Below are 18338 nucleotides of genomic sequence, written 5' to 3' on the forward strand. Positions count from 1 at the left end.
CTGGACCAAGATGACTCCAGATCCTTCAATCCTTTGAAAGCGTGTCGCGCCTACGTCTTAACCCGGCTAAATCCAATTTAGTGCCCCTTCATGCATCGCAAGAATGTCTGGACTGGCAAACAACCATTCCCCTAAGGAGGCTTTCTTTCAAATATCTCAATATTTGGGTGGCCCTTCTCCCAGATCTGACCTGGTCCCTCAATGTCAGCCTACTGCACAAACGTACAAAAGACGCACTTCGTGTTTGGCAATCCCTTCCACTCAACCCCCTCTGTAGGATTGCCCTGTTCAAAATGATGGTTCAGCCCAGTCTCCTATATGTACTCCAGAATCTCCCACTTCACCTTCCTCGCTGTTGGTTCCATGGGCTAGATGGGGTGACCACAACTTTCCCCTGGGGTGGCGCGAGATCACGGCTGGCCTCACGTACTGCCAAAAGCCCCCATACCGTGAGGGAATGGGGATGACTAACCCCTTTCTGTACTACCTGGTCACCCACCTCTTGGTGATCCATGACTGGTTTAATGGCAGATGGTCAGATCTGGCTTACCAGCTAGACCTAAAAAGCCTCGGAATCACGCAGGTCCAGGCCATGTTATATGGGAATCCAACTCCTCACACTTTACCAGCAGTCATCCGAATGGTGCTCCTCGCATGGGAGTCCCCACTGCGATACTCAATGGGACACCAAAATTACACTACAGACATCCCTCTAGCATGGATGGCACTTGGCTGCAGGAGGTTGGGACATTAGCGGGTTTTTAGAAATGGGACCCGATTGGTATCGCTCACTTGGGAGATGTGTGGATGGGAGAGCACTTGTCCTCCTTCAGTGAGCTGCAGCAAACATATTCCCTGCAATCTACTCAATACTACAAATACCTCCAATTGCGGCACGCTCTTGCCCTCCACATTCCCGACTACACAGCAATCCCAGAATTTAGTTCACTGGAATCTAAGCTACTCATGGGGAATCTGTGGAAATGGGGAATATCCCAAATCTATCGATCTCTGATACACATCACCCCCTCTACACTAGACTCCCTTAGGACCCGCTGGGAGGAATGGGTAGGCCCCTTAGAGGAGGAAGACTGGAGAGAATGGGCCCTAGGGTGTTAACCATATCAGTCAGGCTACGCATTATCCACATTTATTATCTCTACTTTGCATGTCTTATCCCTGTGAGGCTTCACAAAAGAGGCTTCCTCCCGTCCCCAAAATGCCCACATTGTGAGGCAGAACCAGCTCACTTCAACCATATGGTCTGGTCCTGCGCCATCCATTCCAAATACTGGGAGTCGATTGTAGCTGAATTGAGTGACATACTGGGCTGGGAGGTCCCCCTTAGTCCTCTGGTTCTTCTCCTGGGGTGATGGAAGGGTTAGATGGTTCCTGTACTGACAAGTTGTTCCTGGGGACAACCATATTAGTGGCCAAAGGAGACATTGTAGCGGTGTGGAAAGACTCAGCAGCTCCCTCTGTTGCAAAATGACACAAGGGGTCGCCTGGTGTGCCATCTATGAAAAAACGTGTACGAGGCGAGAGGCTGTCTTGCCAAACATGAACATATATGGGGCAAGTAGTTGGGCTTGCGGGGTTGATGTGTCACGGGTGATGGCTGAGAGGCTAGGGGGGGGGATCTAGATTCTGTCAATGTACTGAAAGGTCTTAAATGTCATAGTGATGTGCTGTTGATTATTTTTCTTAGAAAAATCAATAAAATTGTTCATCAAAAAAAATACTAAACAGTGGATCAAAACCATATATACACAAATGATTTAAAAAGAAAAATGTCTCAAGGTGCAGTGGACAGATATTTGGCTTTTGTCTCCCAGGAAGAATATAAACAATAGGACAGATCGAAACACTAGTGAAGCAGATGTATCCGAATTGGCTATAGGAAAAGCAACCTGTTGTATCTTCGCCTTTAAATCTAACATTTCCTGTTAGGAATGTTATATGGTCATCATTGAGAATGTGATGTGGCAAGCTATGTCAGTTGAAGTTGCCATTAGACTGTTGCCACATGCCTCTCCGATAGGTGTGAATAAATCTTTTATTATTCACCATAACAGGATCTTTGTTTTATTACAACCATATGGTTCTGTGATGTAGAAAACACATTGATAAGCCAGTTTATTATATTCTAAATATTACATTTATTTGTAATCAGCCTAGGTCCTCCTAGCTGCTCTGCCAGAGGGAGAGATGGTAACGGAATGTTGGTGCAACTGTGATGCATGGAATGCCTGGGTGCCTGTGTGGAAAAGTGGTGACAGTTGGAGATAGGCTGGGCAGCTAGGCAGGCTGCTCCTGGTGGGGCTGGTACATGGCTAGTACATACTAGAGTTGGCTGGACTATGATTGATACTACCCTGAATGGAACCAATAAAGAAGACTTGAAATATGCAACATGGTTTCCAGTGTCTCTGCGTGCAGGGTACAACACAGTTCATCCTGAGCTATTCGTAAAGTGGACAAGAAATGCATGGTTTCATACGTTTTGCTGACCATCAAATCAATGGTTTGAAAGCAAATGACATCAAGACAACTTCACACTGAAGGTTTCTAAGGGCAGAGTGCCCAGTATAAACGTCAGACACGGTGATTTAGCAAATTGTGGGACATTATGGTCCAAGTATGTTTTTAATTAGGGGATATAATTATGGATTACAATGTTACCTGTACGACTGCCATGTGTAGCTTCCATAAATCAACTCTGGACCACTGACTCCCAATATATTTATTTACCTGCTTGTTCACAGTAGCAGTTGTAGAATTCATGGTATTCCAGTAACAGATGGGATCCAGTCTCTCAAACATTAGAGGCATAGGGTGCATTGCTGATGGACAAAATGTTTAGCATTGAAATTCTACAGGGCCTTAGTGCAACATTCATCAGATTTGCAATGCCATTAATGCTTCTGATCACCCAAGTCAATAGCCAAAGGATCTGATGGAGAATATATTGGTGATCTAAATGCACTTTTCAGGAAATAGACCTCCAACACTGTTTTCTAGAGGTACAATGTCCTAGAGCTCCAAGCTATGCAAAGCAGTGACTTACACCTGGGCTTTCTAAACCTCTATTGATGGGGAGGTGACATGCAAGCCTAGCCTTCTGGCAAATCACAGAGTGGCCTAGGCTTTAAGATTCAGTGAAATGGCGCTCTTTGAGAGCGGTTTTGTTCAAATTCCATTTGCAGCCATGCCAAAGCAGTAAAATCAGTATACTTGTTCTAAACTAGTATCATTTAAATGGCCAGTGCACTTGAAACATGTGGGGGAACTAAAGATCATAATGATAGTTGCACGTCTCATACAGACAAAAGTAACATACAGGGCCAAATCTTTTTACAGGTGCATTTCTCCATGTGAGCAATAAAAACTAAAAGATCTAGAGGGCCGAAGAAACAGTGTACAAAAGTAGGGGATGTGTCAAAAACATCGGAAAAAGTGTGGTTGCCGTGGCAAAGGTATAGAGTGCTGGGTGTGGGAGACTAGCGATGTGTCAGGAGATAGCACACCTACCTGTTCTATTCATGAATGTGTTGTCATCGATTCTGTGTTCGATAACTGATGTACTTATGGCATTGCTTTAGTATGGTATGGTCTCTCGAGCTGTGTTAACAAAAAGCTTTTGTTTTTTTTAAAACACTAAAAGATCTGGGGCCTGATTTAGAGTTCTGTGTACTGTTACTCAATCACAAATGTGACGGATATTCTCTCCGTCGTATTACAAGTGCATTATATCCAATGGCACTTGTAATACCACAGACAGGATAACCGCCATGTTTGTTATGGAGTAACCCATCTATTGAACTCTAATTCAGGTCCTTGGTCATTTGCGCTCACATTTCCTTTGAAACCTGCTTGGACATGTAGAAGTGCATTTCCATAAATATTCCCGTCCTTTAGTTTAGCCAACATTATTCCTGAAAATATTTACAGCACATTATCATTCAAACATATGGGTCTATAGCTCCTTGGATCAATATTATGTCATAAGCGCAAAGCTGTAATTATTAGCACAAGTATGAAGCACGTCTTGATTATTGACTAACCTTCTACTGATAAAATCTTTCAAAGACCAGAAAGCGGCTAACAAGAACCGCAAATCCTATTCGATAAAGGTGCTAAATTCTTAGCATTGAGTTCATACAATTCCAACTAAAGTTGGAGTGCCTGGACCAAGAGGTGAACAAAGAGGCTCTATCCCTTCTGTCTTCAGTGAAAGCCAAACATGTAAACATTCTATTATGATAAGTACTGTTGCGAGGACCCTAAATTCATACACCTACATAAACATGGTACAGATGTTTCTCACTCATCTTATAAAAGCAAATTAACTCTCAACACACCCCCTTATGCTTTTTAACAAGTAATTTGTGAATCACATTTTAGATCCTTAGAGATCCCCTTACCCAAGAGCAAATACCTTTGTACTTTCACAGGACACACTTTTTTCTCACACATTTCCTAAAAAACAGTTTTGCTTTTTACACACATTATTGCGGAGGACTTTTTCCTGGAAGTTTTTTTAAAGCATGACTAGACCTCAGACTAACCCATGGTTGTCAAGCCCCAAAAGTTAGCATCATCCACATATAATAAGAATTGAACATCCATCTTACCCAGTAGGGGAGGAATCACGCAATAATGTTGTCAAAGTGGATAAATAATTCACAAATAAAAAGAGCACCGAAATAAACCACTGTGTGAAGCAAATTTTCTTTGAGAGTACTCAGTTAACCCTCATAATAATACAGGCCTATGCGCAAGTAAACAAGGTCACCAATAGCTTAAAAAAACATAGGGACACCAAAGAGGTTGCACATGGCAGTGTTGTCATATCAATTCTGTCAAAGCACATAGAATAATTAATAAAACAGTACAAATCACTTGCTCAAATGTGTTATCTTAATAATGTGGATACTTAGAGGAAAAAGTGCATACTGCAAAATACAGCCCTTTGCGACTATTACATACTACTGGTGTTACTATTCATCAGTACTTCCCTATGAGTTAAGTCCAATGCAGATGTAGGTCTACAAGGTAGTATGAGATGACACTCCATCATTGAATATTCATTAAGTTTGAAGCAAACCTGTTCCATTTACCTTGCAAAGAGTTCCATACAAAACTATATAGTCTAGTTGTGAGCTCATAAAAGCTACCACCCTTGATGAATGTCAAGCATATCCCAATGTACTCTCCTAGTTATTATTACCTATTAATATTAAATGTCAAATTTCCTACATAGGTTTTCTCCTTCCTTTCAATGTTTTGTTAGACACTTGGGGTCTCATTATGATGTCGGCCGGAAAGGCTCCGAAAGGCATCCAGATTTTCCTAACCTGTGTCGGAACCCATGTTTCCGACCAACTCTGAACCATTTCCGACTGACCGATTACGATAGAAGGAAACCGTTTGGTCAGTCCGGCTCGGATTCAACGGCATTTGGAAGCTCCTAGTTGGTCGGAGCAGATTCGTACAGCTCAATGGACCACGTTTCTGACAGACTGATTACGATGTCGGATTCCGACAGCCTTTCAGACTCCATTTGTCCAACACAAAAAAGCTGTCAGAAACTGACTTTGGGGGCCCCTAGCAGGACTTCCCCTCATCCTGAGGCCTCTGGTTGGGGGCCTGGGGGTACCCAAAGGACCCTATGTAGAACCATGCACAGTCTGACAGGCACCATGGAGTGCCTGCCGCAGGGTGCAAGGTTTTCCACAACCACCCCTCTTTTCAATGGAAGCCTGTGTTGTCTGTCGGAATACAGGCTCCCATTGAAGTCAATGGGAGACTTTCCGAACGGTTTTCGGAAGCATCATAATCGGTTGGTTGGAACCGAATCCGACAAGGAGTCGGGAGATTTAGTTACTGACCCACATCCTAATCACGCGCTTGATTTGCAGGAATAGTCCAGCATATAGCTAGCTCACTGCCCGTAGAATAACTGAGGATTCCATTATCATTGAACTGGTCTCCAGTAAAAATTACATCAGATTAAAATTCCAATAACCTAAATAGTTTCCATTTGGGGATGTAGTTTAGGGGTTTATCAAAGGAGTGCTGGTGGAATATAAACATCAGAAATTAACGCAGCATTATTAGCCTTTAAACCCACACAAGAGAAATGTAATGTGAATCTCCATTCACCTTTTGTGTTGCCATGTGTCACCTTTTTATCAGAAGAGTTATTCAAGGAGACTATCCATGTATCCTGCAAACTAATTACATTTAGATCCCTGAACTCAAACAAGGAATTTTTTCCTATTGATCAGCTAAGCCTGATACATTTCTGTAAATGACTTGCCGCACTGTACAGGCCTCCTACATTCAGTAATTTTCCTAACTGATGTAAGACTATAACGCTACGCCTTGGATGCTATGTGCTACAAACTTTGCCAACAAATTACGGTTATATTTTTGTACTTCCTATGTAAAGAAAAACAAAGTTTTCTTTTTAAAAAGCCTGCTAAGCTTCTTGTGGCAATGGCATGTGGAAATTCTTATAAAGACAAATTTGAGTCACGCCAGAAAGACAATATTTATCTGCCTCCAGCAGATAGGACCCAACTGTAACAGAATAAACAGTGACTTTGAAATAGCAATATTAATTTTTGTGCCACCACAATGTTTTTGGTTAGCAAATAGCCTCTTACTTTTCAGAGAAAACTACTTTTAACGAAGATTAGAGGCAATCTGACTTCTAAGTCCTTTACCCAGGGAACAGGTGGAAATGGAGTGACATTAATACTAATGCGTAAAAGATCAGCATTTGCTTCTGCCAACTTACAAGAATTACTTGCTGTTAATTTAATGCAGGATTTGGTGTCCCAAACCAGCATTCCACCTTCCTTCACAGTTTTATATTTACCAAATTGCCAGTATTTACAAATGTCGACTTGATGTAGATTAAACAATATTAAATATTTAAGATCTATTTAAAATATACAACTGGGAATACATTTACCAAGTCAAGTTGATCAATATAATTTGGGTACTGAATCCAGAGGTTCCACAATATTAATTGTGCACAGCTCAGTGACTAGTGTCAGGTGACTCAGGGTCTCCTCACAAACAAAATATTTTGCGGAGACTATCTAATGGCATAACTCAATCTGGGCAACAACAAAAAGCCTTGTGCAGCTAATATTTTATATGGTACATCAGAAGTTAAATTTACCCCAGGATGAATTTTAATTTTACAAGTTTGCTTTTTATATGTGCTCCCTCGATTCCCCTTTTTTCTACAGAACAAATTAGATCTAGTCTTGCTAAAGCAAATATGGGAAATTAAGAGCTACAGGGTTCGATGTTTGACTCATCTTGTGTTGCTCTATTTCTTAAATAATAGAAACAATGGTTAGGGGTTCTGCCCACATAACCCTCCCGTCCCTGAGCAGGGAACATCCAAGGATGAAAAAGTAGAACAAGAAGGTACTAAAGGGATTAATCAAACTTTTTAATTGCATACAAGAAATGATTCATTATCTTGTTGCCTGCAAATTACTAATAGCATTTGTCTGTACTAATTCATTTTAACATATATGGGAGCAGCAAGAGTGGCTCAGATACTAGTAATACAAAACACACAGTCTATATAAAACATTCCAACATATACACAATATACATATCACAAACAAACTGTACAAATATTTCAATCTATCAAAAAAATATATCTATGTATAAATCTATGTACCCTAAAAAAGGAAGAAATACACAACTTGCACTTGTATCCACTCCTAACTTCGAGTAAACTACATAAACAGTAGGTAGTCCCACACAGTGCACCTGAGAACGAACTTCTCTACACAACCTGTGATTATTACGGTGCAAAAGAAGGCACTCAAATTTAGTTGAAATATAATGGGGACTCCTTTCAAGGACAAGGTGTCGACGCGGTCGCGTTTCAGCCAGATGATTTAGGCTTCATCAGGACATGGGTACTAAGGCTACAAGCCAGGAGAGTGGAAAGTATCACAGGGACCGTCCCCAACAAGGGAGGGGTCAGCACTCCTTCTCATAAGAGGCACACCACACATACATTAATTAGCGTGGTCAGGATCCGTGTAGCAATTCGCATCAATATCTCTACCTCCAATTAATGTGGATCCGGGAACGATGGCCAAAGTCTCTACGCCCTCCTCATAAGCCTGACAGACGCCGTCCATAAATAGACAGTATATTGGTGGGTACTACAAACAACTGGGAAATTGAGTAAACTCTTTCATTGACTAGACCATCAATTATTCTTTCTCTTTCTTTGGCAGAAATGCTAGTTCTCTATTTCCTCATATGTTATGTAAATGTAAATGTAGTATACTTGTAAAGCGCACAGCTGCCCCAGCAAACGGGCGGCCCAGCGCTGAATAACGCTGTGGAACCCTTCCTGGCTCTCCCTGTGAGATGCCCCTCCTGGGCACCCCCAAGGTGAAGCCAGGCATCCCAGTGTTTGGGCCGTTGTGGAGATTAAGCAAGCTATTGCCCAGAGTTGCATCGTGGGACCCAAGATTAGAGTAGGTGCAGAGGCGAGAATTATCGAGTCCGCGGACATTGAGCCCAAGACCCTGCCGCGTCGGGACTTGAACCCTGGTCCTGGGCCTGATCTCTGCTTCAGAGTCTGCCGCTCTAACCAGTGAGCCACACTTCTCCACCACACGTCTTATGAGACCCTACTCTCGATGCAGGTAAATCCTTGGGAGTTTCCAGTAAGATTTTCAACACAGGCACTATGCCAGAAGCGTGATTAGAACTTAATACAAATATTTCTAGAAATTGCATAACGGAACACAATATTTTCACCTTACGGTGCAATATTTCTGAGATATACAAATTCACTGGGTGCTGGGGTGGGAAGGATTCCCGCAATACGGGTATTACTGATAAACTGGGCTCTAATTGCTGCAGTAGAATAATATTCTGCTAACTCTGAACTATGAATACCCTACATTGAGTTCCCAGGTGAGTTAATTCCAGACATATTCAATTTATATGAGAGGTCTAGCTTTACATAAGGTTGACTATATCAGCAGAAAACCGAAAACTTGAAATACAACCCTCTCTTCATGCGAAGCCTACGTTGAGATTTTAGGCATTTTCACATCCTTGACCACAAGAGCGGGGCGCACGTTAGATTCACTTATCTCTTGAAATGACTGTACATCATAAAATGGGCTGCTTCTCACACTTTCATTCTACCTGATAATTCTTCAGTGTATCAAATCAATTTCCACTACATTAATACAAACGTTGCCAACAGACTGGTTTGGCTTTAAAAAAAGAAGGAAAAAAAGAATAACTGCAATTAATGGTGTAGTATGAGGTAATGTTTTCTAGTGCACATTTTAACCTAACAAGTTTTTTCATTGCCCCTCGTGTGCCAATTTCATTCTGATGCTATGTGCATAGATGGGAAGCGTGGGACTTCAACTTCCATACTATCATTTTGGGAAACATAACCAGGCAAAGAAAGATACTTCGGCATACCATTCCATACAGTGCCATTCTATAAAAAACAAAATCTAGCCCTGGTCCATGCCCAAAGCAACCAATCTGGGCAGTGGGTTGGTAGCATTTACTGGCCAATAGGTGCTGAATGCATATTTTTAATTGATTATTGCCTCATAACATTCTTCTTTGTCATGAGCCACTTCAAAAAAGATTCTAAACGGGTATTATACATGTTGCTTTAAATATATGTATATATATATATATATTCACTGAAAAAACCATAGGTTTTAGGCCATATATAGTTAGGGGTTAGCATTTACAAAACCTTAATTTACTCGCACAAAACCATAGAAATTCGCATATATAGTTAGATGCAATAACTATATATCGCGCACCCGCAATCCACTGCTGATGATGTCACATATTACATCATTAATGACATGGTCAGTGACATCACTGATGACATCTCAAATGACATCATTCATGACATGGTCAGTGACATCACTGATGACATCACTGATGATATTTCAAATGACATCACTTGTAAAATCACTGATAACATCTCATTTGTCATTACTGACAACATCACTGATGACATCAATCATGTGATAATACGATCAACCTCTTCACACCTAGTCAGTCATGCACTGAATCAATCACACCTCCATTTCATCAACTATACAGTTATACACACCTTACTTATTCAAACATATACTAACACATATTTACTCTCCTATACAATTCCCGATACAAGTTTTCAATGATCCATTCAGCCACTCACACATTCACTGGCTCTTATACACAGTAATTTATATATGTGAGCTCTCACATGTACTGTGTTTTACATATTTACTTACTTTGACATGTAGCACTGAGATATCCATTCACTCACCAATACACTCGTACACAGTCAACCACCCATACAGCTGTTTCAACATGCAGTTTTGAACCCATAGATCGAGTGAATCAACTGTTCACACATGTATACAGAGTCACACACCTCCCAGCCACCCCCACACACACACTTACTCTCCCATAGAAATACTTAGGCAACCAATCAATAACCCATATAGTTACTCATATAGCTACTGATTAACACATGCAGCACTTTATAGAACAACAGATATAATGATGCACAAATTAAGACAGTTTAGTCACTAACCCATGCACTCAGTGAGACACATTTAATCACTCTCTCATACAGTCAGTCATGCACCTACTAAATCCTTCATCCAGACACGTATACATCCACTCATTCTTCAATATGCAAGACATATTTTGACTTTTCAGAAACATACAGTCACTGGATGTTGTCATTTGAGATGTCATCAGTGATGTCATCAGTGATGTCATTTGAGATGTCATCAGTGATGTCATCAGTGATGTCACTGACCATGTCATTAATGATGTAATATGTGACATCATCAGCAGTGGATTGCGGGTGCGCGATATATAGTTATTGCATCTAACTATATATGTGAATTTCTATGGTTTTGTGCGAGTAAATTAAGGTTTTGTAAATGCTAACCCCTAACTATATATGGCCTAAAACCTATGGTTTTTTCAGTGAATTACAATGGTTTTTTAATAGCAAATATCAAAAGCTGTCAAATGTGAAGTACGTGATAGGTAAAAACATTTTCGTATTTATGCACGCTGATGTACTTTGAACGCTGCCCCTCCTCCCCCCCCTCGCTTTTCTCTTAGCAGTACTCTCTCTTTGCAGATAGTGAAGGGTAGTTAACGCAGGCCTTTGCCCCCGTTCTAATCCGTCGTGTCTGCTTCTCTCTCCATTTGATTGATTGTTATCCAAGCATTTACTGTTTTAGAATTGGTTCTCTTTGGTTCATTCTCTATTTACAAACAAACACAGAGTCGCAATACTCTGTTTAGTCTTTGCAGATAGTGAAAAATCGTTTTAAAAAACAAAAGGAATCGAGCAAAATCAGTAGGCCACTAATGGGATCTCTTTTTGACCTAGCTAAAATAGAAACATTAAAAACAACCCCTCATGAGAAATACGAAACTAGTGAGATGAACTGAGCTCCACACCATGATGGCTGCAAGACAGCTCGGCTCCGCCACCCACCCCGCCCAAAATATTGATAAACTCTATGCAAATATTATAAATATATACAACACACCAGCAAAGTAACAGGGTAAAACATTTTATTAAATAACTATTTACATAACTATTTTATACTTTTTGTTGCCTGATCCGGCTAGCTCAATCGATCGAGCATGAAACTCATGCACTCTGATAGCAAGCGTTGCTGCTGATGCTATGCAGACAAAAACTGGTTTTCAGTTTGTACATTCATCAAGATTTTTCCATCCAAGGCTGGTTGAGAGTTTGTAGAACGATAGCTTCAGATTTTCAACATACGGTGTGGTGGCGCGGACTGGGAGGGGGCGCTTGGCTCCTGCCCCCTCCCCAAGTCGTGTTGCCCTGGTGTGGCCTAAGATCGCCCCCGACATAGGCGGCCGGCTCCCGGGGTCCGGCGGAACTTTTTGCCTTTTGATGACTCTTCCATTCTGGACCTTGTCCCACAATCCGTTTGACCTGAAGACACGCTGTAGTGGGGCGCCCCTTTACCGTTTCAGTTGCCATTCCGCCCGCTTTTGCTACACTGTGCCTCTTCCACCATTCAGCTGTTTACCGCCCGCTCTTGCGACTACAGCGTCTCGCTCACCATGTAGTTGAGTTGCTCCCGCTCTTGCGATGCAGCGATAGGCGGCTGCCACAAGACTCTCTGGCGGCCAGCTCTTCAGATTTGGGCGTGATCCACTAAAATGGCCCTGGGACACCTTGGAACTCGGACGCTTGTCTGCTAGGGCTTGGGCCCCATTCTCGAAAGCGTCCCCTGAGCCTTGAAGATTCTACAAAAGTCTTGGGGGCCCCGACTCCCGCAGGCTTCTGGTGGGGAGCGGCTGCCATGATTGCTCGTGGAATGGCCACGACTGAGCTACGAGATGGTGGTGCTCTCATGCTGACGCCAGCTTCAGTCTGAAACATCCAGAAACACTGTAGACTACCAATTCGATCAGTTCCGGTAGCGCCCCAACGTGACCCGGTAGGGAAGAACTTGCCCTCCCCTCTTTGACTGATGGTTCTTGTTGCCTGTCCCTTCTGTTGTCATTTAACAGAACTTTTTAGACTACTGAAAGGGGTTGTGTTCCGACCGCTGGTTGGTGGAGACATTTTGACTATATTCTGGACCTATGTTGTCGCGTAATGCGTTATATGACACGCCGCGTTAGCGCACCCGGAAGTGCTCCGGTGCCCGAAGCGCAGCTTCCCGGAAGCGATCCGGGGCGCGGCGCGTAACGTAAGCATAACAGGTCATGTGACTTGTTAATAAAACTTTTAATTGGTTCATTTTACTTTTGTTATTCTAATGATGAAAGGCTTGGTCATATGACCTAAAAATTACGCTTTTTATTGCTTTCGAACATTATTTTTTCTTAAACATATATGTTATAATGTTCCAGGCTAATGTACTTTCCCGAAAAATTTACAACTGTCCTGCAAGTAAAATATATTCCTTTTTATAGCAAAAGGGCGTTTCTTCGTCCCATGACGGAGCCGTTGAGCAAAAGATGCTCGGTCTGCTGTCTTAGTGGCCGATACGCCTGAATATCAGATTCTTATCGATCACTTTATGATGCAGGAGTAAAAAACACAACAGCCCTTGACCATTTATCTTAACTGCGTTCCTGCGTATTATACCTTTTATCCGTCATATAATTGGACTGCTTTATTTCACTTGCCTTTTACTGATTCGAAAACAGTGACTAAAATTAAAAACTTTACCAATGTAAATACTACTACCATGCTTTGTTTTAAAAACCTTTATTGTGAAAATGTCAGTATACAAATACGGGCCTATAACCACGTGGGCCGGCCACGGAGCAAACTGGAATCGTATATGATGAGAAAACATTTACACTGTAGAGGAACGTAACGAGCGGGCCATTAGGTTGCAAGAACTAAGGTGTCTAACAGTCGCGGAATCGGTGGACGTACTTTTTGTAATTAAAATACGACAGGGCCACTTACAATAAAATTTTCTAGATATACATTTGCGGGCAAGTACCATGGGTGACGTTAATTCGAACTTACAATAGTACAGTAATCAATAACACATCAGAACTTAATATCAATAAGGATGTCAAAATATTCAATCAATTCTCGTCCCCGCCCGCTATGTGCTTCAAAAATGCATACGTATCTCGTGATATCAAGGTTGTTCAACCAGTACACAACAAGGAGTTACGAGTCCCATTTATACCGGCGCCATTTTGGGCGAGGCCGGGCAGGTCCAGGATATAGTCAAAATGTCTCCACCAACCAGCGGTCGGACCAGAACCCCTTTCGGCAGTCAAAAAAGGTTCAGTTAAATGACAACAGAAGAGCTAGGCAACAAGAACCAACAGTCAAAAGAGGGGAGGGCAAGATCTAAAGCCATTGTTCTACAAACTCTCAACCAGCCTTGGATGGAAAAATCCTGAAGAATGTACAAACTGAAAACCATTTTTTGTCTGTATAGCATCACCAGCAACGCTTGAGTCAGCTTTGTGTGAAGCCGCCATTTTGATTTAATCAATAGCGTCCCCCTGCACACATTCAGGGACCTGGTCGTGTCTTCAGGTCAAACGGATTGTGGGACAAGATGCAGAAAGGAAAAGGAAAAAAGTTCCGCCGGACCTCAGGAGCCTTCGGCCTACTGTAGCCGCAAGTGCGGACGCAACTCAGCTGGATAGCGAGTGAAACACCAAGGGGCGCCCCACTGCAGCCGAGGAGCCTCCATCTTGGGGGCGACGCACAGCATCACATTGCTTTCTCAAACAGCCCCCACTGACTGACGCGACCTCACAGGCCAACGGGGCGCCCCACGCCGACTTTCGGCGCAGCATTGTAGGATGGCCACACCAGTGCGGCAACTTGCTGAACACCACCTCGGTGCCATCCGGATCTTGGCGCGTTGTGCTGCCTTCGGCCTATTCGCACATCGGTCCGCTACTGACGCCGCCTCACGTGCCAACGGATTTTCTACGCTTTTTATACCAGCGCGTAACGTAAGCATAACAGGTCATGTGACTTGTTTATAAAACTTTTCATTGGTTCATTTTACTTTTGGTTTCCTAATGATAGAAGGCTTGATCATATGACCTAAAAATAACACTTTTCATTGGATTAAAAAAAAAAAAATTCCCAAACGATGAAAGCCCACCTTGTTTCTGGATGTTTCAGACTGAAGCTGGCGTCAGCATGAGAGCACCACCATCTCGTGGCTCCGTCGTGGTCATTCCGCGAGCAATCATGGCAGCCGCTCCCCACCGAAAGACTGCAGGAGTCGGGGGCCCTCAAGACTTTTGTAAAATCTACAAGGCTCAGGTGACATCCGAGTTCCAAGGTGTCCCAGGACCATTTTAGTGGACCAGGCCCAAATCCGAAGAGCCGTCCGCCATTTTAAGAGTCCTGTAGCAGCCGCCTATTGCTGCACCGCAAGAGTGGGCGCAACTGAACTACATGGTGAGCGAGACGCTGTAGCCGCAAGAGCGGGCGATAACCAGCTGAATGGAGGATGAGGCACAGTGTAGCAAAAGCGGGCGGAATGGCAACTGAAACGGTAAAGGGGCGCCCCAATACAGCAGACGAGCCTCCACCTGGGGAGGCCCGTTTACGCCGCCTCCCCCCCCCCCGGGGCGCCCCACGCCGTTTTTCCAAGCAGCATTGTAGGATGCCAAAACCAGTGCGGCAACTTACTGGACATCACCTTGATGCCATCCACAGCTCAGCGCGTTCTGCTGCCTTGGGACTATTCGCACAACAGACCGCTACTGATGAGGCCTCCCCCTGCACCACCCGGAACGCCCCACGCCGTTTTTCAGAGCTGCATTGTAGGATACCAAAAACCAGTGCGGCACCCAGGTAACATCACCTGGGTGCCGTCCAGAACTCAGCACGTTGTGCTGCCTTGGGACTATTCGCACAAAACACAGCTACTGACCATTGTTGCTTCTTTTTTAAAAAAATGTTTAAATGTATTTACTGTTTTTGTTGCGTTGTATATATTTATAAGTTATTAAAATGTTATAATCCTACTACTTTGTTGGAGTGCTATATATTTTTAATGTGACACATAATTGTAAAAACTTTGATGTACAAAGAGGCATCCCTGGAATCTTCCGCTTCAGGCTCGGACCCATACACACTCACAGTGAGAATCCCCTCCCCAAGCACAATACAGGATGGTTATCAGATAGTAGGAACGCGTGTGGTGTGACGGATCTCATCGGGTGGGGGCCTTGATCTACTGTAACTCCTTTGAAGAGGGGTGATTCTCTACAGCTAGGGCCATAAACTACACCTGCAGGACTAGGTGATAGCCTGGGACCGGCCTGGACAATCGGACACAGAGGAAGAGGAGTGTCAGAGGGTGCAGTAGTGAATAGGGTGAAAGGGAGGTGTCGGGCGGGCACAGGGTGTGATTCTCAGAGAAGAACAGCGCAGATGGGAGAAGGTTTCTGGCCCATGCATGAGAGAGAGAGCGGGGGTGACCAGTGCGTGGGGGAGATGCTTGCGAGGGTGGGAAGCCATGCTGAGGATCGGCGGCGTGCATAGAGTAGGTCTGGTCAAGGCATCTAAAATGGCTGCCTGTTGAATAACATTGGAATACATTGGAAAGAACATTGGGTAAGAACACTATAAGATGGAATGTGGAATGAACACAGTTAAAGTGATATGACAAGTAATTCACAACATAACACTGCCGTGCTCAACAAAAGTATGGCATTGCAAAAAAGGCAAGATGGCGCAGACAATGTTTATCAATAAGGAATCATTTATAACAATTATTTAAAACAAAATATTTACTCGCAGTGACAAAATGGCGGTCAACAGTTCCTGATTTCCATCGAATCGAACGTTAACAGACGTCACGCAGCAAAAAAAAAAAAACGCTCACGCACAGCCGCTGGAAGACATGTATCAACATATATGAGCCTCCTCAGCCACCCTCAGAAAACATAAGGGGTCAGGATACGTCTCCCGTACCCCCTTATACCTAGTAATTTAATTAAATCGAAACACAAAATGGCGAATTCACGTTTCGCTACCAGTTTGCGACCCGGTTCGCGCACCGAGAAGCGCTTCTAACGTGAAAAATCAAATTTTTATTATTTGCCCCACGGGACCCTTTAATAACCCCAACATCATTCCTAGGGGGTCAAGAAGGATCTACCTTGCCCCCTTTCATTAAATTCCCCCTTCGTTTTTCTCCTCCTCTTGTCTCTCGATCCTACCGAGAGACAAGATGGCGGCCGCACCGGACTGTTTAGAATGTTGACAGACACCGGAGAGCCAATCAGCTTCGCTACGCAAAGCTCCGTTACGCGAAAAGTACGCGATCTGGTGCGCTATCTGTGACGCTGTCACAGATATATCTGTTTTTTTAAACGTTAATTTCTCAAAATCCACTGGAGCACATATATTGAGACCCAGCAAAGGCACATCGGGCTAACAGTCCCTATAATTTTGCCAAGTTTCGTGTAAATCCATTCAGCCGTTCGAGCTAAGAGTGAGGCCAAAGGCCCTATGGAAAAATGCGTTTTGGGATCCCCCTTTTTTCTCGGCCCCCCCTTAACGGAACCCCCCCAAATTTTAAGGGGCTGCTCAGAAACAAAATGTGCCATTTTCCTGAAAATTTCAGCCGATTCCGTCCACAAACGCCAAAGTTATCAGACATAGAATTTTCAAAAGTTCCATAGAGAACAAATCCTAACTATATATACCTACTGGCGACTGCCAGTAGGTAATATATATATACATATATATATATATTTTTTTTAAATGGGAACATGATAGTTAGTTTTAATCCGATGCTACAGCCTACAAACTGGTAAATACATGTGCTGTTGAATATTAGTTGATAACAGTTCTGTATAACTGGCTTCCATAGCAGCCCTACAGAGAGAGCATATTCATGGTACCAGGAGTGGTATCATCTCATTTAATATAAGTGGGTGCAAGACCCCAGGTCAACTCACCTGTTATGATACTGGATAGCACTAGAAAGGGCCCTGGCACATATCCGAGAACAAATCAGGTGGACTGTTTCACTCAGCCAATTCTTGAAGCTGCAAAAAGTAAACACATTTTTCAATATGAAAGTCACCTTTGCAATCTGAACTGAGATCATCTGGTAGGGTCCATGCCAAATCAACTTAATTATTCCTTTCCTGTTCTACCCATGGACGAAACCAGAGCAGGTGAAATAAAAACAGATAGATTGAAATTATAATTTTGCAAGCAAAATAGCAACTTTTCAGCAAAAAACTTTTTTGCTTGAGATTTCACCAGCTACACAGTACATATTGTTCAGTTATACCTCGAGCAAAAACTACTTTTTTGACCATTTTCACCTGCTATTTTGGTTTTAAAACTTAGAAAATTTGGGGAAATTGCTTACGTTTTTTGTATAAAAAGAAAATTGTTTGCAAATGCCAAAATTTGCAAATTGTATACATCCGTAGGAAAAAAACACTTCTTGTGAATTGGTGGGACACAATACTGTGATGAACAGAACAATGATAACCAGCCTTTCTTCTTTTCAATGGCTTGAAGCGCAGGTTGAATATCTCTCAACTTATGAAAACTTTAAAAAGGGCCCCATGACCTTGAAATGTTGGTCCAACATGAACTTTTACTTAAAATGTTTTCGACTGGATGACTATTTTGCCGGGTCATAGGTAAACTCTGGTAAAATTATAGCATTGGACCTAAGTTTCGGTCCAACATCCATCCCTACACTTGGTAAACAGAGCAGAGGCCAAATCCATGGGAGATTTTCAAGCTGACAGTGATCACAAAA

General features: G+C 42.8%; 1 protein-coding gene across 1 annotated transcript in view; it reads right to left on the bottom strand.

Moving 5' to 3' along the window:
• GPAT3 (glycerol-3-phosphate acyltransferase 3) overlaps nt 1-18338 on the bottom strand; it is a 546683-nt gene that overhangs the window by 211610 nt on the left and 316735 nt on the right. The window contains exon 5 of the mRNA XM_086961865.1: nt 17515-17604. Coding sequence (XP_086817991.1) covers nt 17515-17604 — 90 coding nt within the window. The remainder of the gene's footprint in view (nt 1-17514; nt 17605-18338) is intronic.

The sequence above is a fragment of the Lissotriton vulgaris genome, chromosome 3_1 (assembly GCF_964263255.1).
Source record: "Lissotriton vulgaris chromosome 3_1, aLisVul1.2, whole genome shotgun sequence".
In the NCBI taxonomy this organism is placed as follows: Eukaryota; Metazoa; Chordata; class Amphibia; order Caudata; family Salamandridae; genus Lissotriton; species Lissotriton vulgaris.